This window comes from Canis lupus, chromosome 17, assembly GCF_011100685.1.
Source record: "Canis lupus familiaris isolate Mischka breed German Shepherd chromosome 17, alternate assembly UU_Cfam_GSD_1.0, whole genome shotgun sequence".
Taxonomy (NCBI): Eukaryota; Metazoa; Chordata; class Mammalia; order Carnivora; family Canidae; genus Canis; species Canis lupus.
Window position 1 is genome coordinate 35,211,229 of NC_049238.1, and position 25,517 is coordinate 35,236,745.

Consider the following 25,517-nt stretch of genomic DNA (forward strand, 5'->3'; position numbering starts at 1 on the left):
TAGATGACCTGATGTAAATGCACCTTGAAAGTACCACACCTTGGTATGATCACACCTTAACCTCGTTGGCCCTGGAACTAACTTCACTGCGGCGTGACCTCACACTAATGCATCTCTGTCTTGACCTACTGCGCCTAGATATTATGGTGTGGGGACCCCTGTGCATCCCAGTTTATGGAAAGAACACGTTGTGAAGCAGCAGCATGCCTTGCTTGAGTTCACAGAAAGATATGGAAGCAGCATCCTCTGGACTCTCCTCCCTGCCCTCCACCATCTCCCAATTCAGGGTCCCGGGCAGGTAACTTGGTAGGGTTGACCTTGAGACAATTGCCCACTGCACTGCCTTCTTCCTTGAGGTAAGAATGAGTGCTGGTATAAGGAAACAAAGGCACGAGGAAGGAGGCGCCCACAAAGAGTTACTGCTCCTCTGCCTCCACCTCCCCCAAACCCTGGAGCCAGCATTCTTCATGCTGAGAATAAAGGGGACCCCGCCCTGTCACACTCAAGGCCACAGCTGACCTCCTGGCCCCCAAATCCACAGTCCTGAAGGCCAAGTTTGAGTAGCTGCCTCAGAAGAGCTCCCTGATAGAGGCTCCTTTATACCTTTCCATTAGCCCTACTGTGTGCTGGACTCAGAACCAGGAGTGGACTGAAGGCAAAGTGGCCAACCAAGTAGCTCTGATAATACATGGTGCTGCTTACAGCGGGGCCCTACGGGCTTCCAGAGCTGGCCCTGCCCTGGTGGTGGTGGCTGGGCTCTTCTCACTGTGGATGAGGTTCTAGGGTTCTAGGATGGAAGCAGCTGAACTGGAAACCCATGGAAATCCGGGTGTAAAGGATGGAGCAGAGAACAGCCTTCTGCTCAGGGTGTCAGGCATCAGATTATGGGGTAGAAGCGAAGACTGGGAGGGCTCAGAAGTTAGCTCCGCCTTGGGTCCCTGCAGACTGGCTATGGCCTTTGCACATCCTCCTTGAGCACAGTGCTGGGGCAGAGCTGAGGCTAGTGGGGGCGACCAGGGAGGGTAGGGAAGAGCAATGATGGTAAAATATCCAAGAACCAAACTCCTGTCCTTGAAAATCTCCTAGTCTAGTTGGGGAGAACCCACAGCACATGGGGCAACCCAGTGGGACAGCAGCACACAGCCCTGGTGCAGCCCTGCCACCCAAGGAGGCAGTGATTAACTCCAGGGGATGAGAAAGATGACCTGCAAGATTAACCAGAGTTTTTCACGTAGACAAGAAGGACGGGGCCTTCATGTTCCCAGGAGGAAGGAACAGAATGTCCCACACACGCATGGAAGCAGCAGTGGGACTCAGCTGGCCACAGCAACTGCCCTGACAAGCTAGGACTGCCAGGCTAGGCCAGAGCAGGGGGGCAGTTGGACACGGGATAAGGGTCACACCCGCATTTAGGGCCTGGGCAGCCACTTCCTGATGGGTTTGGACTTGATTTTGACAACAGTGAAGGATTTGGGGATAAGGAAGGACCGAATTTGATCCGTGGCTGGAGGACTGGCTGAGTGTTCCTGGAGGCAGTGCCTGGCTCTGGGACCCCGGGTCCTGCAATACCCAGTGATGAGGGACTGGAAGGTCTCTGAGCCTGGGGAGAGCCATACACAGACAGGAGAGCTGGAGAGCTGCCCCTCAGGGCTGGAAGGTGCTGGCAGGCTGGGCAGTATGGCCACTGCTGGTGAACTTAGGGGAGCTGGGGCTCAAGGCCAAGTCCACCTAGGGTCATCGTGGGGCACCTTACAGTGGGCAAAACAGAAGGACAGCACTCCATCAAGAAGAGTGGGAATGAGTCAGAGGTCTGGACAAGGGGTCCGATGTGTCTATGGGGGCATCTTCTCCTCCCCAGCCCAGCTAGTGTACCCCACCCCCAGCTTTGCCTAAATTGGAGTTTGTTTTCTGGAACTTGCATTCAAACTGTCCCTCCTGAAATGGACATGACACAAGCCCCAAGCCCTGGAGACAAACTTGACCATCCTTGCGGCTGCCCCAGGAGCAAGGCTGGTGGGCTGGGCCCTGAAACCCTCTCCCTGGGGGGCTCCTGGTGAAACTGCTCTCAGGATGTGTGGAATGGTGACCAGTTCTGGCTGCTAACATCATGAAAGTGACCAACTCAATGCTTTTTACCTACAAACAACTTTTATTTGGATTTGGCTACTTGGTAAATATTGAACAGTAATCATCCCAGGCAATAAAATGAGGGATAAATGGTGGCTTTTCAAGATGGTTGGAAAGTGAGTGGTCAACAAAAATGAGCCAGAGTTTTCTCTTTGGTGGCTTTCTGTACCCGCCCCCTACACCCCCAGGAGCAGAAAAACATTGGTACAAAACTGTAAGCCCTAGAATTGGCTAAGACTAGTCCCTTTCACGTAATAATTTATTTCATTTCAAAACCATAGCAGACACATGCTGGGCCCTCCTTGCCTGGGGTCAGGAGACTCAGGATATAGACAACGGCTGGGGGCTGGTGCCCCTGCACCAATGAAGAGATGCCAGAGAGCACAGCTTTCTTTTGAAAAACATTTACTTTGAAATCAAACACCTCGATTTTATGCTTCTGTGTGCAGAATGCCAGCCTTTTCTTTGAGAATGGCCCCAAATCACAAATGCCTTTGCACATCCAGATGTGTGAACCGTTCACCGCATGAGGCCCTGGGCCCCACCCAGCTGGCACCACTCAAGGGAGTGCAGGGAGAGTGGGTGCAGGTGGAAGACCACAGAACATGGGACGGGGGGCAGGGGGTCCTTTCCAGCCTCCTGAGATGTCCCACATGTCAGGACAGAAGGCCACAGAAGAATCCTTGCATGGAACGTCCTGCCTCCTTCCTTGATGGTCATTTCTGAGCAAAAAGGTGGCTTCTGGTCCTTAGGAGGAGGGCTTCTGGAGGCCTGGTGCAGGTGTCCTGTAGCCCTGCAGTTTTCTGACAGGCCTGACTTCCGGAGAAGTGGAGAAGCAGGCCGCATCTCCCTCTCTCCCCTTCTCCCTCCCTCAGGTCTTACTGCATCACAATTTTGTAGAGTCAGTCACTTATTTTTCCCACAAATCTACCCTCAAAGTTGCTTTTATGAAAATTTTCTTTGGATCCCAAAACTGGGGAGGAAAGGGAAGGGGGTATGGGATGGGGGGGCAGTGTGGCTGGTCCCTGTCAGCTCCCCCAGGGAGAGGGAGAGACTGTTTGGACCACTGCTCCAAAGCAAAGGCAGAACCAGGCACCAGGAACCAGGTCTGTGGGTCTCTTCAGATCTGAAGGCATTGACAGCACCATTTTGATTTTCAAAGAACAAGACCGCATGTTCCCTTCAACGTGCCGTAGGGAACCTCACGGCTGAGTGAGAATCCCCAAACTGGGCGCGGCAATGGCAGATCTGGGATTCTCAAAGGTGGCAAGGGCTTCAGATCATTAGTTTTCCAACAGAGTGAGGTTCCCTGTTGGGGAGACATTACTTTTCCAGGCAAAGACCAAACCAAACCAACAAACAAGCAAACAAGCCCCCTCCCCAGCTTTTTCATATTCGCCATAATGAATGAAAATGTCCAAGCAGATAGGCCGGAGTGCGATCTCATCCCTCAGTCTGAGCGGCTGGTCTGTCCTTCCCATCCATGTCCTTGATCTTCTGTTTGTCATCCAGATGGCGAATGTTGAAAGCTACTTTCGGGAGCCGATAATCCAGGTGTCGAGGGGGCACGTCTCCCTGCAGCCGGGCTCCCTGCGCGTCAATGGTAGTAGATGCTGAAGGCGTGGAGGATGTAGAGCAGGGCGGTGATGAAGGCGAAGAACTGGAGGAAGACGGGAGGCTCCTGTGTTAGCACGGCCGGGGCCGCAGGCCGCCCCTCCGTCCCGGGGGCCCCCAGCGCTCGCAGCCTGGAAGGGCCACCTGTCCTGAGCCTGCCTCCCCTGCCTGCCCCATGCCGGCGCGGCGGCCACCGCTGGCCCGGCCACTCCACCCTCCTCGACACTCGCCGTCCCCGGGGGCCCGAGGCTCCGACTCTCCTGGGCACACGAGTCTCGGCATCTGCGAGCAGCAGGCTTGCTCCATCCCCGCCTGGGCCCTGTGTCTCTCACTGTCCCCTTGTCCCAGCGCTTCTGGACGCCGACCACTCCCCCACGTCCATCGGTAGCCCAGCACTCTGCGCTGAGCGCCTGCTCGGTCAGCTCCTTGTGAATGCTTGGAGGCCCCTCCAGCTCTCCGTGGTCCAGGCGGGACTCTTGAGCTTTCCTCCCTAGCCTCACGAGCTCAGGGGGTGCCATGACCCTCATCTCATCCCGCTGCCCGACGGAAACCAGCCTGATGCCTCCCTCCCCCACTGCCGTGTCCAAAGCCACCCCCAAACCCATCTGCGTGTACTGCCTGGCCATCTCCTGGTATGCCCTCTCCTTCCTCGTCTCCATCGCTGTCATCCCTCGCCCTCGCCAAGACTTCTCGTGGCCTTGACTTGCCCACTTCTGCTAATCTTCCCCTCTAATCTGTCCCAAGAAGAAGCTGTGATCTTGTTGCTCCCATCATGTAGTTGAAACTGTGTGAGGAGTCCCTGCTTCTCAGGGTAGAGGCCATTGCCCTTAACAGGCCTTCCAGGCTCGGATGACCATTCCAGCCTTGCTTTGCCCCACTGTCCGCTTACACCCTCTTCTTGTTCATTCATTCATTCAACGAATATCTTTCAAACACCTGCTATATTTCCAAAACAACAGGTGCTGTATCAGTGAACAAAACATTCAAAAATTCCTATTCTCACAGTGCTTACATTCTAGTGGCAGAAGCAGAAAATAAGCAAAATAAACCAGTAGAGTAGCAGGTTTAATGGGGATGAATGCCCAGGAGAAGATAAGCCAGAGAGAGTACAGGGCCTGCTCGGAAGGGGGAAGGGCAAGGCCTCCCCGAGAAGGTAGTCTGTGAGAAGGGAATAGAAGGAGGTGAGGGGTTTGCCTCCTGGAGAAATGGTGTCCCTGCCAGGAGGAGGTGAGAGCAGGTGTCGTGTGTTCAGGCAGCAGCATGGAGGTCAGCCTGGCTGGAGCATCTGAGCAGCAGGAGAGAGGCCAGAGGGTGCCAGGCCAGACCGTGGGAGGGCGGCGTGTGGGTATTGCTGGAGTCGGGATTTTAGGGGAGTTAAAATAGTTGGAGGAGGGGGGCACCTGGGTGGCTCAGTGGTTGAGCATCTGCCTTTGGCTCAGGTCGTGATCTTGGGGTTCTGGGATCGAGTCTCCCTCTGCCTGTGTCTCTGTCTCTCTCTGTGTGTCTCTCATGAATAAATAAATAAAATCTTTTAAAAAAGTTGGAGGAGGAGGGAAAGGCAGCTGGAATACCTTGTGGCCATCCTAGTGCCTGACTGGCACCCCATTCTTACAATGGGGAATGGCACCTCACCCCGCAACCGTTCCTGCTGCCACCTGATCCTTGCAGGAACTCCCACGCTGACACAGGCCTTGACCTTTCCGGGCACAGTGACTGGTCGCTGTTGGGTTTATACCCAGTCTGGGTGTTAGATCCTTTCTGAGAAGTTTACAAAGTGGGAATAAGGGAGGTTAGACCACTACAGAAGAGGAAGCTGCTGGCTGTGAGCAAGCTGCCAACTGAAGGCGCCCTTCCACCGAGGGAGAAGTGAGGGGGCGCCTAGGAAGGCAGGCAGGCTGGCTGAGTCTCTGGTCCTACTGGACCTAAGGTCTTGGGGGTCCTGCTCTCCCTACGACTGGCTGGACCACCTGGCTCTGGATTCCATCAGCCAACAGCCCTGTGGACTTCTGTCACTGAAATAAAAGGACACTGGAACAGTTTGGGCATGCTGAGGAATTCGGGTTCCTGTCCAAAGCAGTGGGGGCCATGGAAGAATTTTCAATAGGAGAGAGAGATGCGCTCCAATTCGTGAAGGCGATATACTGGGTCCACAAGTGAGCAAGGCTGAGGCGGGAAAAGCAGGAGATGAGAGATGACACCTGGACCTGTGCTTGGTACCCTTTGAGCTTGTGCCCGGCTGTTTACACGTGCACACACACACACGCACACACAGACACAGAGACATAGACACAGACATACAGACATACATAGCGACACACACACACAGACACATAGACACACACACATACACCGCACACACACCTCCTGTCCCTCAAGGCCTCTTCAGCCTGAGGCTCAGGGTCGCCCGGCCTGCAGGAGGCAGAGCTGAGCCTCCTGCGACGCGCTCCCCAGGGGCTCGGTGTTCTGTGCAGCACTCACCGAGGCCGCAGTGTTTATGAAGTAGTTCTTCAGGTCCTGGGTCTCAGACACGATGGTGGCGTGTGCTTGCAAGACAGCGGCACTCATGTACAGGATGCCAGTGGTGCCGTGGTACAGGCTGTCCTGCAAAGGCAGAGGGGGGGCACAGCCAGTGTCAGGTGGGTACTTCAGCAGGTGACACTTGCCTCTCTGACTAGACAGCTGGGAGGAGTGAGCAAAAGAGATAAGCCTGCTCCCCAGACTCCTGCTTTTTTTTCTGCAGTGTTTCTGAGGAACTATCGATACGTTGAACAATGATGGATTAATAAACGCCAACAATGATATCAATATGAGCCAACATTTGGCTGAGTGCTTATTCCATGTTAAGCCTTTTCTCAGGTAGCTCATGTAACCTTGTCAACTGTGACAAGGCACTACTTATCATCAGTACTATTCCATTCTATATACCCTTCAGTATCCCTCCAAAAAATATGCACACTTTCTTACATTATCATGCTTACATGAAGTTATTAACAATAATTCCTCGGTACCATCTAAGACCCAGGCCATATTCAGATTTACCCAGTTACACCTGAAATGGAAAGCTCAAATGAAAAGGAAACAGAGGCTCAAAGTTAAGGTTAGTGAACAAATAGCTGAGTCAGGATTTGAACCCAGGCCAGATTAACTCTGAGCCTATGCTCGTAACCATTAGCATTATACAGACCTGCAATGGGATGCCTGGGTGGCTCAGTGGTTGAGTGTCTGCCTTTGGCTCAGGGCATGTTCCTGGGGTCCTGGGATCAAGGTCGGCATCAGGCTTCCTGCAGGAGACTGTCTCTGCCTACGTCTCCATCTGCCTGTGTCTCTGTGCCTCTCTCTGTGTCTCTCATAAATAAGTAAAATCTTTAAAAAAGTGGTAACCAATTCTGGAAGGAATGTCATCATAGGCAAATTGGCATTTTGCAACCCCTAATGAGATATGCAGTTCAGGCAAACTCATTAAGAGATGAAAAAAAGCGTTTGGGAAAAAGTTGATGGGGGCAAGCCTGTCACACTGGAAGAGGGGCCACCACCAGTCACCGTGTGTGATGTGACTGGAAACACTTAACGAAACGTTGTTGCCAGAAAGGTTAACCTATCTTCAATTCAGGGACTTGGAGGAGCAAGTCACATCACACCAGGAAGAAGCCAACAGACAAACCCAAAATGTCAGATCTTCTATAGGACAGCTGACTCTCCTTCTTCAAGGAGAAGGTCACTGGCAGGGAGAGCCATCCTATAGATTAAAGATACCCAAGAACCATAACTACCACGTGTAGCACATGGTGCCTATGAAGATCCCTATCAAACAGGCCAACTGTAAAAAGACATTTCAGGTGTAACTGGGTAAAGCTGAATATGGCCTGGGTCTTAGATGATACGTAGGAATTATTGATAATAACTTCAGATAAGCATGATAATGTAAGAAAGCGTGCATATCTTTTGGAGGCATCCTGAAGTGTGTAGAATGGAATGATATGATGTTTTGGGTTTGCTTTAAATTCCTTTAGGAGGGATCCCTGGGTGGCGCAGCGGTTTGGCGCCTGCCTTTGGCCCAGGGTGCGATCCTGGAGACCCGGGATCAAATCCCATGTCGGGCTCCCTGCATGGAGCCTGCTTCTCCCTCTGCCTGTGTCTCTGTCTCTCTCTCTGTGTGACTATCATGAATAAATAAATAAAATCTTAAAAAAAAATTCCTTTAGGAAAAAAAGGCTAAGTACAGCAAGTGTGGTGATATCTTACTAGTGCAGGAATCTGGGTTATGGTTACTTAAGGGTTCACAGGATGATGTTCCTTACTTTTGTGTATATTCCAAATTGTTTAATAACAGAAAAATTTTAAATGATTATCAAGATGATGTGACATGAAAACAATTTAATGACAATATTAATGAAAGAATTGACATCCAAAATTAATGGTTCAGTGTGATTATATGTACATTTTTACACAAGATTTGCAAGGAATATAGGAATCACAGTGGGATTGGGGTGATTTCCCTCCACCCACTATCATTTCCTTTAATGCTGCTCCAACAGTTTAACCATAAATAAAATTTAAAGGGAAATGAGTCAGGATGTGCTTGATATAGGATATGTATATTCCTAAAATGGAAGACAATGGGAGGGAATACAATGAAAAATTTACTGTGGCAGAGGAATGTTTTCATTATGGCTTAATAGTAAACACATTAAAGTAAAAAGTCTTGGTTCCAGAGTGGCCCAGTCCTGAAAAGGCCTCTGGTGCCTGGTCTCTTGTTCTCCCTCCCAGCCCAGAAGGCCCAGGATGGACATTAGGAGGTGCCCAGGGGCCTGGGTCACTCCCTCTGGTTCTTACCAGGACTCGCCAGGACTGGTATCTTTTATAAAATCCAAACAAGTAAGACAACAGGAACATCAGGGAGATGAGAAATGAGGTGAGTGAGACATACAGCACCCATCCTTGCAGTAATGGGTTCGCTACGTGGGTGGCAGCTACCAGGATCCAGACCCAGCACCCAAATATCTGTAAGAAAAAAAACAAAAGAAGAGCCATCATTTGCTTGTGGAGGGTATACTTTCCTTTGCAGGGCATCTCTTCTCCTCTGTCTAGTTAAAAGCTCTTCAGGTGAAGTTAGGTGTGAACCAAGAGGGAAATAGAGAAGGAAGACTGGCCTTGGGGAAGAGTGGATTTTTTTTTTTTTTTAGAAAATTCAAGTGGTTAACACAGAGGTCACTGATAGAAGGACTTGGGTAATTTGGCCTATGGATTATGTCTTCTTGGCACAAATCATGTTGGCATACAAAATTTTTAAAAACATTTCTGAATAAGTTGCCAGTATTTAAAATAGGATATTTCATGTGAAAAATTCAGATTGCAGACATTTCTTGAGAAATCCATAGTACTAGTGAGCACACTCCCAGGCCAGAGTAGGTTGAAATGAGATGTGACCATTTCTTTAAAAAGGACATAGAGTTCTCAGTGGACCACCTCTTCTTTACCGCCCACCCCCCGCCCCACCCATTGTGTGGCATGTTTTCTGTTGCTCACTCTCACTATGGAATAGTATTTCCTTTCCTCGGCTCCCTTTACCCACTCACAGTGCCTGCCTGGCCCTGTGGGCATTTGGTTTGGGCCCCTGGGTGATAGTATCTGACACTCTTGTGGTCAGATACCAGTTGGGCAATACCATTCCAGTTTAATCACTTCTTTGCTCTGTCCAGCCTTTTATTATCCCCTTGGTGGAGAAACCAAAACTTTTCCCAGTTCTCTCTGGGCTCTGCCTTTGTTTGCTTTTGTGCTGGATTTATACCCATGTTGGTCAGCCCAGGGAAAGAACTAAATGTCCACCAGATAGCATGATCAGTTAGAGGCCTGAGGGAGAGGGTCAACATGAGAGCACCAAGTGGTTTTGCTGTTGATTTGTCTCAGACTTTCTCTACTCCTCTACTTTCTGGGATCTCCTTAGGATGTCCTCATGAGCCTCCTTGGTTTTCTCTCTCCTCACTCCTGTTAAATCTATGCTTCTTCTTCTTCTTTTCTTCTTCTTTTTTTAAATTTTTATTTATTTATGATAGTCACAGAGAGAGAGAGAGAGAGAGAGGCAGAGACACAGGCAGAGGGAGAAGCAGGCTCCATGCACCGGGAGCCCGATGTGGGATTCGATCCTGGGTCTCCAGGATCACGCCCTAGGCCAAAGGCAGGCGCCAAACCGCTGCGCCACCTAGGGATCCCTTCTTTTCTTCTTTTTAATCTATGCTTCTAAGTGCCATATAGGCTGACCTTCAGTCCCATATATACAGTTGCTCACTGTATGTCTCTATTCAGATGTGCCATTGCAAGGGCCAACCTTGTGCTTGTAGAACCCTGAGAGTGAGTGCCTTATTAAATCTTGCACCTCGAGCACCTCATTTGCCCCACCCCAGTCCTGGATTTGCTCCCTCAAGCTCCTCAAATCCAACAGATACAAAATTAGAACTCATTGCTACTCCTCAATACCCTCAGAAACTCTTCTCCTCAGGACTTTCCGAGAATGGCCCTTCTGAGGGAGAGAGTGATGGGATTGGGAATGAGTGTACTGAGACCTCCAAAGATAGTCATAATGTTCTGTTTCTTACATGGCATCATTGGTAATTTTTTCTTTTATAAAGCAATAAAATCATTTTGAATAAAAAAAGAGAGAATGTGTTGGATTAATAGACCACCACTGGAGATTTGTAGTGATGGAGATTGAGAGACAAGGATGGCTCCCAGGTTTGTGGTGTGGAGGAATCACACTACCAGATTTTACTTATTTATTTATTTATTTATTTATTTATTTATTTATTTATTTATTTAAAGATTTTATTTATTTATTCATGAGAGAGAGAGAGAGAGGCAGAGACACAGGCAGAGGGAGAAGCAGGCTCCACGCAGGGAGCCCAACATGGGACTCAATCCCCGGTCTCCAGGATCAGGCCCTGGGCTGAAGGTGGCACTAAACCGCTGAGCTACCTGGGCTGCCCACACTACCAGATTTTAAAACTTTCTGTAAAGCTACGGTAATCAAAAGAGTTGTCAATGCAGATGGCTCATATTTCTGCCCATTCTCAGGAGATAGCTCATCCTCTTCCCTAATTCTGTTGCCTTCCACACAGATTTTAGCTGCAGACTGTCAATATGTAGAATATCTATCTGTTGGGATTTTGTGTTAGATCTATAGATCAGTTTGGGGGAGAACTGACATCTTTCTGAGTTTTCCAATCCATGAACATGGTATGCTTTTCCAATTATTGAAAAGTTCTTTGACTTCTTTTACCAATATTTTGTAATTTTTAGCATACAGATACTACACACACATCCTATATTTATGCCTAACTATTTTATTTTGGGAGCTATTGTAAATAGTATTGCTTTTTACAAATGTCATTTCCCAATTGTTCAATGCCAGTAGATAGAAACATGATCTATTGTTTTGTGTGTTAACATGGTATCCTGCACTTGGTAAACTCATTAGTGCAAGAAGAGTTTTTTTTTTCTTTTGTCCTTTGGTATATTCCTTGGGAATTTCTATATATCTCATTAGATTTTAATTTTTTTATGATTATAGATAACAATGAGCTTACTTTCACATATTTCATCCTCTGTAAAATTAAAAAAATTATTGGTTACAAATTTCTTGTCTTTTTCTTTTTGATTCAGAGTAATTCTAATAGTGTGGATCTCACTGAATATTATAACATTGCAAATATATTTCCCCAGTATGTTTCTCACACATTTTATGATGCCTTTTGATGAAATGAGTTCTTAATTTCAGTGTAACTGAATATGTTTATCTCTTCCTTTACAGACTGTGATTTTTGATCAAGTTTAAGAAACCTTTCCCTACTTTGAGTCATGAAGATATTCTTGTATTTCAGATACTTCTTCTGGGATCACTTTCTTCCTTCCTGCAGTACAATCATTACTAGTTTCTTTAGGAAAGGGCAGTTGGTAGTAGCCAGTTTGATTTGTCAGAAAATGTTATTTTTCCCCTGATAATTATTTCCTTTCAGCACTTCTATTTTCCCACTGTGTTCTACATCTTCCTATATTATTCCATTATATTCCAGCTGCTATTGTTGCTGCTGAGAGGAGAGCTGTCTGTTGCACTGCTGGTCTTCTGTAGGAATCTGTCTTTGGAGTCTTTGGGAGTCTTCTTTCTGCCTTTGGTGCTTTGCAATTTGGGCAATAGTTATACAATGTGTTGAAGTATGGGTGTCTTTGTATTAAATTTGCATGGTATTAATTTCATATTCAATATCTGATAATTCCATTTTCTCAGTCTTGGTGCTTGATTGTGCAGCTTGTAGATTCTGTTAACTTTCATTCCTGCTCACTTTTTTCTTCCTATGTTTGGTAAATTTTGGTTGTCAATGACGTGAGAGTAGGTCATTTCTGAATGATGCAATTAGAGAACTTCCAGACTAAACAACTTCATGTAACATCTGTCTAGTTTAGCTGAAAGATATGCAACTGTCAGTTCTGATTTTCATAACATATCCCTGGCTTTATGAGACTGGCAGTTCTCGTCTTACAAATAAACAATACATAGACATAAATATGTCAACCATCCTTTATGAGGCTTCCACTGCTATTATTCTGGAGAAGAAGAGTACTTTTGAAATTATAGAGATTTGATGGGCTCTTAAGAAAAGGAACAGGAGGTGAGAAGCCAAAGTAGACTAAGAGGGTGACCATAAAGCTCTTGCTGGACTGGACAACACCTCCAGACACCTCTCGAAGCTTGGCCTTCACTTAAAGCACCAGCTCTGGGAGTACATTTCCTCAGACTTTTTTTTTTTTTTTTGAGAGAGAGAGAGCATGAGCTGGGACCAGGTGGCAGGGGCAGAGGGAGAGTGAGAGAGAGACAGAGAACCTTAAGTAGGTTCCATGCTCAGTGTGGAGCTCAACACGGGGCTCAATCTCACAACCCTGAGATCATGACCTGAGCTGAAATTAAAGTTGGATGCTTAACAAACTGAGGCACTCAGGTGTCCTCACATTTCCCCAGATCTTAATAATCAGTGTCCCCATGAATTTTGGAAATCTTGGGTTGGGTCTGGGGCTGCCTGTGAGTGAGTTGGCTAGCTTATCCCAAAGAGGGGTTGTTGAGGGACAGAAGCCATTGTCCCCCCTGAACTGGGCTCTTGCATGTTAATCTCAGTGACAGGGGCTGCTGGTGCTTTTGGGCACCTGCCAAGCATCCTCCTCATCAACACTTGGGACATGCATAGAAATGCTTGCATACTGTCAACACCCAAACAATGCTAGCTAGTAGTGGGAATTATTTTGGGATTTAGTGACTGCACCGGAATTTGTAAAATCCTAGACTCACATTAGACCTCTGAGGGCAGAGAATGCTCTGTGCTGTTCTCTGCTATATTCATGGTGCCTAGCATAGGGCCTAAAACAAAATGGGTGGGGATGGAATCAAAGAACATTCTTTAGAGTGAATCAATGATGACATGACTACCACCTCAGTTTATGAAATGTATCCACTCAGATGGCCTCATTTAGTCTCTGTGGCAATTCTAACTCCCTTGAGCTTTCTGAGACCAGAGAGCTGACATTTGATTCCTGCCACTGATTATTGCCAGTTCACCTCTGCTAGACCTGGGGGTGTGTCAGGGTGCCTCAGCACCACTGTGCCTGTCAGTGCCTGCAGAGAGGTCTGCTCCTGCCTCCCCTCCTGCCATCAGAGACTGCCCCTGGGCAGACATTGCCAAATGCACATTATTTATGTGTCAGCATTAAATTCTCACCACACTGTGATGTGGTGCCATATTGGAGAGGCCTGAGCCTGAGGTCACATGGAACGTGGAGTAGGACAGCTCTGGATCTCTTCTCACAACAGAGTTCACCTCTGAGGGCAGGGGCCTCTGAGCATTTGGGTAGCTACTCAAATTGCTTAGAATCTTCTGAAATGGCTTTAGTGTTGCATAATCAATGTGACGCAGAGGAATGTTATTTTTTATTTCCACACCCTCTACCTTCTGGACAGAAGAAGGGACCAGGGCCAAGGACAAACTCCAGGTGAATTTAAACTTAGTATTTGTTAGCTCATTTCTGCCCCAAACAGTCTAGGTTGGATTCCTTATAGGTTAGGCAGTTTCAAGTAGTTGTCTTTACTTTCTTTTTTAACTTATATTTAGCTTTCCATATTTTCTTGGCAGGTTAAACTGCTCTCTTATTTTAACCTTCAGTTTGTATTTCCCAAGAGCAGGAGATATTTTTAGATGTTTGGGGCTGGCCCTCAAAGTGGAAGGATATGTTATTATAGTAATATATTGTGATCAAGTGTATTCCAAGTACAACTTTGTTCAGAATCTGTTTCTCATGAACAAACACAGATTAGTCATCTATACATTCTCTAAAGGCTGAGCCAAAATTTGAAGGGATCTCTTAAGGTAGGTTGGAGCTTAACAGTACGTTTGGACACTTATTCTTCCCTGGAACATGGAGAATAGGTCCTTCACATGTAGACAGCTGGTTAAAGCACTAGAATATAATAAGAGAGTAGCAGCACCGAGATTGCACCCTGGGAGAAATGTTGATTCCAGGGCTGGGGAGGAGAAGTAGGGCCTGAGCATCTTATCAGATCAGGAGTGAGAAAACTTTCAACGGCATCTGGGGTTAGGTCAGGAGGTTTCAGAAAGCTCTTGCTGACCAAAGATGAGACAATTTGAGCTTCAAATAAGGATAACACCGGGATCCCAGGGTGGCGCAGCAGTTTGGCGCCTGCCTTTGGCCCAGGGCGCGATCCTGGAGACCCGGGATCGAATCCCATGTCGGGCTCCCGGTGCATGGAGCCTGCTTCTCCCTCTGCCTCTCTCTCTCTCTCTCTCTCTCTCTCTCTCTGTGACTATCATAAATAAATAAAAATTAAAAAAAAAATAAGGATAACACCTGTGGATTGAAATATATCAACTAGGTTGAAGTCCATGAGTTTATTTTTTTTTATTTATTTATTTTTATTTATTTTTTTAGTCCATGAGTTTAAAATGATACTTTAAGCCCTTTTTGGGATCACTTTTGGGTAAGGATGTTTATTATTTTGGAAGGCAGCCATGCTCATTATATCACCAATGCTTATTATTTTGAAAACTGCTTAAGAAGGAAAAGAATCAACAAAATATATGGTGTAGGGGTAAGGAGATTTCTAAAATACATGGATATCTGTGCTCTGAGTCCTGTTACTCCTGGGGTCTTTGAGAAATCCCCAGTGTCTGGATCCTCCCCCAGAGGTTCTGACCAAGCCAGTGAGAGAGGCTGCATTGTTACACATTCCCCAGATGGTGCAGTTAGAACTGAGAACCCCTGGAACCTGTCTCTCTGTTTCCCATCTTACCCACCCATTTATGTGGCTGGGGATGCAGCATTGTTCCTCCTGGGTTCCAATTCCAGCTTTGCCTGCTGGGCAGGTTATTTGACTCATCTGTACCTCCAAGCCCCTGTCCATCAAACAGAGGAGGTTGCGATTGCCTCTTTCATTTGGTTCTGGTGAGAACTAGCTAAGCCTTCCTGGCACACAGTGAGTCTGGGGTAACCATGTTAGCCATGTTAGCCATAACCATTCAGAGTGGTGCAGAAGACAAGAGAGAAGTTCCCCCAGAAAGACCCAGAGGAAGGAATGTCCCAGGCCTGTCTTCCTGAGGGAGGAGAAGTTCACTTCTGGGAGAGCTGGTAGACCAATCAACCAGGTGAGTGAGAGAACATTTAGGGGGCACAGATCCCTCTTAGGAGTTGATGAAAGTTTTGGCCACCCTAGAAAGATGTACCTATGTACACGCACAATTTTTATCTACAGACCTGGGGACTCACAGACCGTCAAAGCCCACCTACAGCTCCAGGGTGAAATCCAGTGCCATCTCCAGTTTAAGTAACAGTGCCATAGATTGCTGTATTATTTTGACAATATCAGTCATAGCATTAAATGCACATATTGTTTGATCCAACAATTTCACTTTTTTGGACTCTGTCCTATAAATAATGCACAGGAACAAAATGATGGATGTACAAGGCTGTTTAGTGGAGCCTTGTTGTTTCCAGAAAAGATAAGATACATCCTAAAAGTTCGTTCAGAAAGGACCAGTCAAAGAAATTATGTCTGCACAGTGGAACACTCAGCAGCCTTCAAAAAGAATGAACAAATTGTTGTATACCAAAGGGAATAAGCTCTAGGGCCAATATAAGGCACAGACTTGCATGCCCAGTGCACTGTGATTTATTTTTTCTTTAAAGATTTTATTTATTTATTCATTAGATCCACACAGAGAGAGAGAGAGAGAGGCAGAGACACAGGCAGAGGGAGAAGCAGGCTCCACGCAGGGAGCCCGATGTGGGACTCGATCCAGGGTCTCCAGGATCAGGCCCTGGGCTGAAGGTGGTACTAAACTGCTAAGCCACCGGGGCTGCCCCTGCACTGTGATTTATATAGAAAAAGGAAAAAATGTATGTGCATGTGTATGTGCATTTGTTTACAGATGCACAGAAAATTTCTGGAATGAGACCCAATAAACCAATCATGCCACGGATTCCCAGGAGAACCGCTTGACAGGGTTCTGAATGTTTAAACCAATTAGAAAAAAACCATTATTTACATTTACAAAGAAAGAAAGAACATGCTATCCTGGATGATGGAGGCGGACTTCAAAGGTCAAGATTTTGAGTGGGAGAGACAGGAAAATCACCTATTCTCTTGGGAACATGAGTCTGTTCACCTGGATAGCGCAGCTGGGAACTGAGGCCTCAGGTGTGTAGGGCAGGTGAGTGTCATGCACCTAGAGGTTCTGAAAAAAGGCACTGCCCTAGGGATAACCCCATATGAAAGGTTAGAGAGTCAAATGGATGCTCAGACTCAGATCCGCATGGCTCAGTCTCTGGGCTGTGGCAAGAAGGTGTGGGCTAGGGAGGGGCAGTCAGGGGCTGAGAGCGAGGGAGGAGCACTAGGGCGATACCCCCGTGGCAGGTTTTTCTGCATAGCTGGGTAGTATCTCAGCATGGTGGGGCTCACCACCAGCACTGCCGCCTTCTCCTTTTTATGGAACTTGGGGGAATGCAGGCTCTACACAAAGCCTCAGAAACTTCAGGCTGGAAGGGAGAGGCCCAAATCAAGACAGTGAGACCCAGGAGGTCAGCGATGCCAAGCGATGTTCTGGCGGGAATCAAGTCTCCCTGAAGACCCCCTGAAGATGAAGTAATCCATAGTTCCTCACATTCAGACACCCTTGGGCCTATGAGGTTTAAGTCCAGGGTCTCTAAGTCATCGTATAGCTCTCTTTTATTTTAATTAATTAATTAATTAATTAATTAATTAATTAATTTTTAAAAAGATTTTATCCATTTATTCATGAGAGACACACACAGAGAGAGAGAGAGACAGGCAGAGACACAAACAGAGGGAGGAGCAGGCTCCATGCAGGGAGCCCGATGTGGGACTCGATCCCAGGACTCCAGGATCATGCCCTGAGCTGAAGGCAGATGCTCAACTGCTGAGCCACCCAGGCATCCCTCATGTACCCCTCTTTTAGAAAATTGTATAAAACACACAGAACAAAATTTACCACCTTAATCATTTTTAAGTGTACAGCTCAGTGGCATTAAGTGCATTCATAGTGTTGTGCAGCCATCACCATCGTTCACTTTTCATCTTGCAAAACTGAAAACTCTGTACCCATTGCACACTAATTCGCCATGTCTCCCCTTCCCCTAGTCCCTGTCTATTTATTTATTTATTTATTTATTTACTTACTTATTTATATTTTTAAAAGTAGGCTCCATACCCGGTGTGGAGCCCAAAGCAGAGCTTGATCTTACAACCCTGAGATCAAGACCTGAGCTGATAACAAGAGTCAGATGCTTAACTGACAGCCTCTTAGGTGCCCCACTGTCCCAATATTTTGTCTCTATGAATTTGATTATTCTAAGTACATTATGTGAGTGGAACCATATAAGATTTGTCTTTTTTGAGGCTGGCTCATTTCACCGAACATAATATCCAAGGTTCATCTATGTTGTGACCTGTGTCAGACTTTCCTTTCTTTTTAAAAACTGAATAATATTCCATTATGTGAATATACTGTATATATTTTGCTTATCCATTCATCCCTTGATGGACACTTGGGCTGCTGCTTACACTTTTTGGCTGTTATGCATAAGTGCTACCATGAACATGAATGTACAACTATCTGTTTGATGCTTATCTTTGAAGAGGGAAAAATAAGACAAAACCCATCCTAGGACTGTGCTTTGGACCCCATAATTCTGGTGCAAAATCCTCCTTCAAACAGATACATTCCCATAATTGTGCCACTGTGACTGGAGCAGGTGTCCTTTGAGAGTTTGATGCTGTTAATTTAAAACGCCTCAACTCCATAGTGATTTTAATAACTCAAACTAAAATCGCACAGCAGGAAGTAGAGCTGTTACTGTTTTTCAACTCGAAGATTCTAAGTTAATTATCAAAATAGTCATAATAGTAAAGGAATTTTTTTGTTATGTTACCTTCCCTCCTAAGCTTGGTACTTATGCATATATATTTTCCATAAAATTGTAGATCATGATGCACATACATTTTGTATTCTTACTTTTTATATTTTATATTTTGCTACACAACTTCACAATAAAATTGATTCTTGTTACTCAAGATAGTTCTATGAAGTTGGCCTGAACACTGAATCAGTGAACACTGAACCATTGCTCCCAGGGGAAATAGGAGTTAGGTTCCTGCAAACCTCTGGTCACCATATTTTCATCAACTGATCAACACATACCTTTATTTTAGATGCATTTCTGTTTAAAGACATCTTATGCAATATATACTGTTGATCCACTAATGCTTAACTCCTGGCCAATAGCACTATAAACTTACTGAACAGGTATTGTCTATGAAAAGCAAATCACGGCCTTCTTACGCTTAAACACTAGATTGTACTTTAGCACTAATTTAGGGGTGATTTTAAATAGCAAAATCACCAACAAAAAGCACAAAAAATATGAAAGACATGGCACCAAACAGACTTTGAAAAGGACACTTGTTTACAGTGTGAGAGCTGAAACAAGAAGGGAGATTATCATCTTGTTTAGCTTCAGGTGGGAACATGCACGTCGACAGCTCAAACTTTTTGCTGTTCTGCACATGCTAATGAATGACCATGAAAGCGCTGTATTGATTTGCAGGTTGCAAATAAATTTTAGTGAATAGGTAAATTTGCAAATAGAGAATCTGTGAGTAATGAGGATTGACTGTACTTTTTTATTTTTTTAGACAGATAGAGAGCACAAATAGGAGGGCAGAAAGAGAGGGAGAGAGAATCTCAAGCAGACTTCCTGCTGAGTGCAGAGCCTGACCAGGGGTTTGATCCCAGCAGCTCAAGATCATAACCTGAGCTGAAGAGTTGGCACTTAGCCAACTAAGCTACCCAGGTGCTCCAACGATTGATTTTACCTTCTTTCATTTTTTAAAAAGATTTTATTTATTTATTTGAGAGAAGGAGAGAGCACAAGCAGAGTTAGGAACAGAGGGAGAAGGAGAGGGAGAAGCAGCCTTCTCACTGAGCAGGGAGCCCGACACAGAGCTTGATCCCAGAACCCCAAGATCACGACCTGAAACCAAGAGTCAGATGCTTAACCAACTGAGCCACCCAGGCACTCCAAGGATTGACTGTACTTTCAAAGCCACAATTACATTCCATCAAGTCAGTAAATGTCATTTACCCCTTTAGGCCCTTGTGCAAGTTTGTTGGCTCTCTCCAGCTTTCCCTGTCATAGATAATGCCCCAATAAATAATGCTGCAGAGATGGTTGTCTCCATTCAAATTGTTTCCTTAAATTCCCCAAATGGGCTTATTGGTAGGAGGTATCGGCAGGAAGGGGATGTAGTTGGTGACTTTCCGACATTCAATAGGCTCATTGCATGCCCTGGCTGGGACAGTTGTGTGACCGTGTCCAGCCCTTTCAGGGGGAAGCTTTTAGGGGACCCCTAGGAAGGGGTCCCTTATGCCTAAGGAGACCCAGATGAGACAGTCCCTGTTCTTGCTCTGGCCATTGCTGTGCCTGGTATTAGGCCTGGAGCTATGAAATGGAAGAGGAGAGAGGTGGAGAGAAAAAGCCAAGGCCCTGGGGACACAGCAATGCTGCCAAAGAATCAACACAGAGGTACAGTTGTTGGGCTGTGGACTTCCCAGCATGTGGCCATAGTCTACTTTCTTTCCTTTCAAGCCAGTCTGAGCCCACGACAGCTCTTGTCACAGCACTGCTGAGGACCACCTGGGGTGCCTGGGACCTGGGACCTCAATCCCTCTTAGAATACCCTGCCAGTTTCCAGTGCCCCTCAGACCACACTCAGGCCACAGCCTGCCTCGCCCTCTCCACTCTGGGCCAGTCTCCCTGAGCCTCCGTCAGTGCCCCTAGCCCTGGGGCTTCCCAGTGTGGGTTGAGATTCATTCGTGGGTGGTGAAATCTATTTAGTTTGTCACCAACAGTATTAAAAGATTAAGTAGACTAGATTAGCAAACCGGAGTACATTGCCCATGGGAAACAGAAACAGTGTCCTGAATCTGTTGTTTCATCTCTCTCTCTCTCTCTCTCTCTCTCTCTCTCACACACACACACACACACACACGTGTACCAGGTTGCCAGGAAAATTTCTCTTTTCTGTGGGTCACAGTTGGTGTGTGGAGACCTTTGCTCTAGAATGCCTGCCTTCCTCCAGCCAGGGGCCTCTTCCTGTGCTGGTGTGCACCCCTGTCCCTGTCCCTTCCTCCACAGGGCTGTCCCTTGGGGCAGAAACACTCCCAGTGGTAGACCACAACATGCCTGTGGGATCTGGGGGCCACACTGGGGCCTGCGTGGGCAGCGGGCAGCGTGAGCCTGGGTGAAGAAGGGCACAGAAATGCTGCTGATGGGACAGGTGGGGGGCTCCTGGAGCATCCCATACTTGCAGTGAGTGGAACTCAGTGTGGACGGGCCAGGGCCCATGCCTCTGGGGGGTGCTGGCCTTCTCTAGGGCGCTCAGGGAGCCAGGTGCCCCAGCTGTGGCCCTTCGTGTGGCCACCTCGGAGACCCAGCGCCCACATGGGTGCTGACTCCAGCCCACAGGGCAGCTCCCATGCCTGCGTCTGGCGCCCGGCAGCCTGTGAAGCTTCTGAACAAGAATCCTTACTTAGCTCCTTCTTACAGGGGAGGAAACCGGTTCTGAGAGGCCAAGTGCTTTACCCAAGGTTACCCACGGGAGGGTGCCAGGCCCGGCCTGGAAGCCCGTCCTCGCACACAACCAGCATTGTATGGAAGTCCTACGCGCCGTCATTTAACCTAGGACACTTCCAAACACTGAGTCACCACATCCTGATTCAGGGTGAGAGTTTTCTCTGTGGCTTTAAGGTTAGCAGGAAATGGTGGCCCAGGCCCCTGGCCTCCGGTGAGGGCCCGCGTCGTCCGTGCCGTATCCGTATCCGCTCGGCCCCAGGAACAATGGTGCTGGCCAGGGCTCCCTCCACCGCCGCGCCCGGCCCGGCAGAACGAGTCCTATAAGGAGCCCTTGGTGCCCATAAGTGCTCCCGGGACCGGGCTGGCCGCAGGCCAGGGAAAATCTGTGCCTACCTTGGGGTGTGTGCTCGGGAGGGGCAGGATGCCACAGCCCGGGAGGGGCGGTGAGTCAGCTGGGCCTCCCTTGCCTTCCTCGCCCCCCTGGCTTCCTCCCGCAGGACCGCGCCCGCCCATTCAGACCTGGGCACCCCCACTGACCCGGCTTTTTTTACTGACTGAGCAGTGCAGGTTTATAGAAAAGAGGATAATAAAAACAGTCTTATCCATCCAAAGTCTAAAGAGCTTTCCCTTCTTGTCTCTTACCGAGAAAACCAACCAAATAAAAAACAAAGACTTTTTAAGGCAGAAATTTTTCTACTTATTTTTTTATTTTATTATTATTTTTTACCTTTTTTTTTTTTGAAACTTGTGCCCCTGAGATAAATTAGAAAGTAGAGAAAAGATGTAAAAGCAGACGAATGCATCCCACTCTCCTGTCCCCACAGTGGCCTGGTGGACAGGCTCCCTCCTACCCTGGTCTCTTTCTCTTTGGCTTTCACTGTGGATTTTAGCATCACGTCGCTTCACACGTTCCCAGAAAATCCCCAGGTGAGCCTAGGAGCCAGGCTCAGGGGAGGTTCCCCACCTCCTCTTTCCCTCAAGAATCCACAGACATTTTGTGACCAAGGGCAGGACCCAGACCAGAGTCACCTCCTCCAGGAAGCCATTCTTGACTGCCAAGTCCCCAGTGTACCACTCGGTGACCTCCTTCATAGTTTTGTCTCTCCACTGCCTCCTCCCCAGGCCCCGAGCTCCCAGATGCAGGACTCTGCCCTATGGTTTTCATGTCCCCAGTGTAGGGCACAGAGCCTGGCACAAAGCAGGTGTTCTGTATACACTGCTGACTTGAAAAGGAGGCAGGAGGCAGGTGGCTGGACCCTCCACTCCCCAGCTGCTCAGTCTCATATGCCTGGGCCTGATTCCCATGCAGGTGGCACGAGCTGACACCTTTGGGCCTGCACACTGTGGCCCAACCGTGGACCGGCATTTCCACCAGAAGCCAGGACAGAATAGGGACAAACACCCATTTGTTTCATCCCCACCCACTTCCTGCTCCATTACCTCATAGACTCTAGAAATTCTCCAGATCAGCAGCACCTTCCCCCAGAGAGCAGAGAGGATTCCCTGGGAGGTTTTCCCACCCCGAGGCCTTCTCCGCCAGCACATAGGAAAACCTATACAAAAATGTGCTGTCAGGGACGCCTGGGTGGCTCAGCAGTTGAGCGTCTGCCTTCAGCTCAGGGCATTATCCCGGAATCAAGTACTACATCAGGCTCCCTGCAGGGAGTCTTCTTCTCCCTCTGCCTGTGTCTCTGCCTCTCTCTCTGTGTCTCTCATGAATAAATGAAACCCTAAAACCAAAAATGTGCTGTCAGAGAGGACAATGTTCAAATAGTCACACCACCCCTCCCACACCCATCCAGCATCACTTGGGCAGAGACAGGGTGCAGACGGGCATGGAGGTGGGGCTGGGCTGTGAGCAGAAAAGCAAAGCTCAGAGAATCCCTCCAAGGGAAGAGCCAAGGCAGGCTACTTTGACATAGGTCAGAAGATTCTGGGGTCCCAAACCTATGATGTCTGGCCCCACTCTCTGACCCATCTGGGACGTTCTAGGTATAGCTCGAGGCGGGAGGGGGGACCTGTGCCTCAAGAAGCTGTGGAACCTGGGTACAGGCTGGCTCTATTGCAACAGGATCAGGCGCACAGACATCTATTCTGGCTGAGGTGGGAAAGATCTGATTAAGTGATAACATGGGGCAGGGCTGGCTAGCAGGGATGGGAGGACACAAGGAGGGGAGGGCTGGGAGAGATGAGAGGGGTAAAGGCCAGGGAACTCAGGTGGGGCTCCCCCACCCCTCCCTATGTGAGCCGCCTGCTTCCTGCCACTTACCAATCTGGACAACACTCCAGAAACTTCTCCTGCCTCCCATGGATCTGCCTTGCCCCAGGGGAAAGTTCTCTAGGCAAAAACTCCTGGAAGGGCGCTGGCAGCAGGTGAGGCACTTATTGGTGAGACTTCTTATCTGGGGCTCCCCACATTCCAGAAGGTCAGAATGCTGCCAGGCTCCTCCCCTGCTACCTGGGGAGGAACGGGGTTATTTCCTTCAGAGCACCTGCTAGTTACATGAAATCCTCCCGGTGGGCTGACCTTCCAGCAGCAGCTTGGTGCCTCTCTTGTCGGAACTGAGAGAGGCCACTGGTTCAGAGAAAGCTGCACATGGTTTGGCCAGATGGTCAGGGAAGGATAGGACCAGAAGTCCAGACTTGGGCAGAGGGTGAGTGTGCCAGTTAGTTCCAAGGGTCTCTCAGCTTTAGCTCACCCTTCTACGGTCCACGCTGTGATATGGGCTGGAACCCTGCAAGCCACAATTCTCTTTTTTTTTTTTTTTAAACATTTTTTTTTATTTTTTTTTTATTTATTTATGATAGGCACACAGTGAGAGAGAGAGAGGCAGAGACACAGGCAGAGGGAGAAGCAGGCTCCATGCACCGGGAGCCCGATGTGGGATTCGATCCCGGGTTTCCAGGATCGCGCCCTGGGCCAAAGGCAGGCGCCAAACCGCTGCGCCACCCAGGGATCCCAAGCCACAATTCTCTTTAGACTTTGGATGGATAAGAATGTTTTTATTATCTGATTATTTGTTTCCTCCCACACCCTGACAGCACAGCACAGCTCCATTCACCCATCTCCTAGGCTGGTCTCCCTCTGCCCCATCAGGCGTCACACTCCAGAAGGCAGGGGTGATGTCTGCCTTCTTCGTCTTTATATCCCCATGCTTGGCACAGAGTGGGTGCTCAAGAAGTATGTGTTGAGTGAACACATAGGATTAAAGGGTGGCCATCTCCTCTCTCCTTACAGCAGGATTTTATATACTTGTTAACCTCCTGGTCATAGGAAGTGCTCGTCTGAACAAGCACACATCTAATCCCTCAGTCCAAACCCTTGAAGAATGCCAAGACCCCGCCTTGAGTGAGCTTAGCCTGACAAGTACCTAGCCCCCGGAGTCTTTGGCAATTGGGGCTGTGCACTCTGGCTTTTCACTCTTTCCTATCGTGGGGTGTTCTCCATGTGTTCATGCGCCACTCCTTCAAGACTGGGCTCCTGACTTATCTTACCCTCCTTATTAAAACTGTCTCATTCTTGTACCCCCTGAGGGCAGAGCATATGGCTTGAGCTGTAGCAGCATCTCAGTGAATATCTGTTGGTTCACAGTTGGAAGTTGCTCACAGGAGACCCACACTTTCTATTAAGAGTCCAGATGACCAACAATAAAATACATGGGCTCACATTTCTAGAACAGTTGTGATGCACTGTTGTATCCTGTGAATGTCCTTACTGAGCCCCCAGAGCCATCTTATGAGATCTTTACTGTTATTCTCTCCACTGTTGAGGCTCAGAGTGGTTAAGTAATCTGCCCAAGCTCTCACAGCGATTTAGTAGCACAGCCAGGCTCTTGACCGTGTACTGACCAATTCTATTTTCCTGAACCTATTTTCCTGAACCACACTGGGTGCCCCTAAGAATAAAGATGGGACTGGTGCAGGGAGGCCAAAGTGGGTCCAGGCAACATAGGGAGGTTAACATGGATGACTTTCCACAATGTCTCTTCCATTGCTCTTCTGCGGCCCCACACTTCAATCTTCCTTCCCTGTCCCTTGTTCTCCCTTTGGGGGGGGCATTCTGGGGCATTATAGTGGGCATCAGTCGCCCCCCTAGGCATGGAGATCATTAACTCCCTCATTCTGCAGGAGGAGAGTGGGGGGGGGGCACATGGTGGTGAGGTGGGGGGTGAAGGTAGGGACAAGCTAGGCTGTTTTTTTAGAGGGTGGGAAGGGACAGAGGGCGAGAATCCCAAGCAGACTCTCTGCTAAGCGGCGACTTGATCCCGGGATCCTGAGATCATGAGCTGAACTGAAATCAAGAGTCAGATACTTAACTGACTGAGCCACCCAGGCACCCCTCAGACTGGCTTTTACATACAAATAGAGTAGAAGAAGAAGCAGGCTGAAAATAGGTGAAACTGAGGATATAAAGGTGAGCTTCCTCAGCTAAGATTCTGGAATGAGCTTCTAGGGGCATCAGAGTATTTCCCTCTGACCACCATGCAAGCGAGGTAAGAGGCTGAAACATCAAACACCAGAGTGCCTGAATTATTTTACCTTTTACCTGGCTGACTAGAAATCTTAGCTGTTTC

At 47.9% G+C, this 25,517-nt stretch overlaps 1 protein-coding gene across 1 annotated transcript in view; it reads right to left on the minus strand.

The window, feature by feature from the left end:
• Positions 1-2,126: 2,126 nt before the first annotated feature.
• The window catches only part of MALL (mal, T cell differentiation protein like), a 29,139-nt gene continuing 5,748 nt past the window's right edge, over positions 2,127-25,517 (minus strand). Inside the window, exons 3-5 of the mRNA XM_038561420.1 lie at positions 8,575-8,742; positions 6,220-6,342; positions 2,127-3,787 (exon numbers count right to left, since the gene is read on the minus strand). Of these exons, the coding sequence (XP_038417348.1) occupies positions 3,725-3,787; positions 6,220-6,342; positions 8,575-8,742 (354 nt within the window). The 3' untranslated portion in view covers positions 2,127-3,724. The remainder of the gene's footprint in view (positions 3,788-6,219; positions 6,343-8,574; positions 8,743-25,517) is intronic.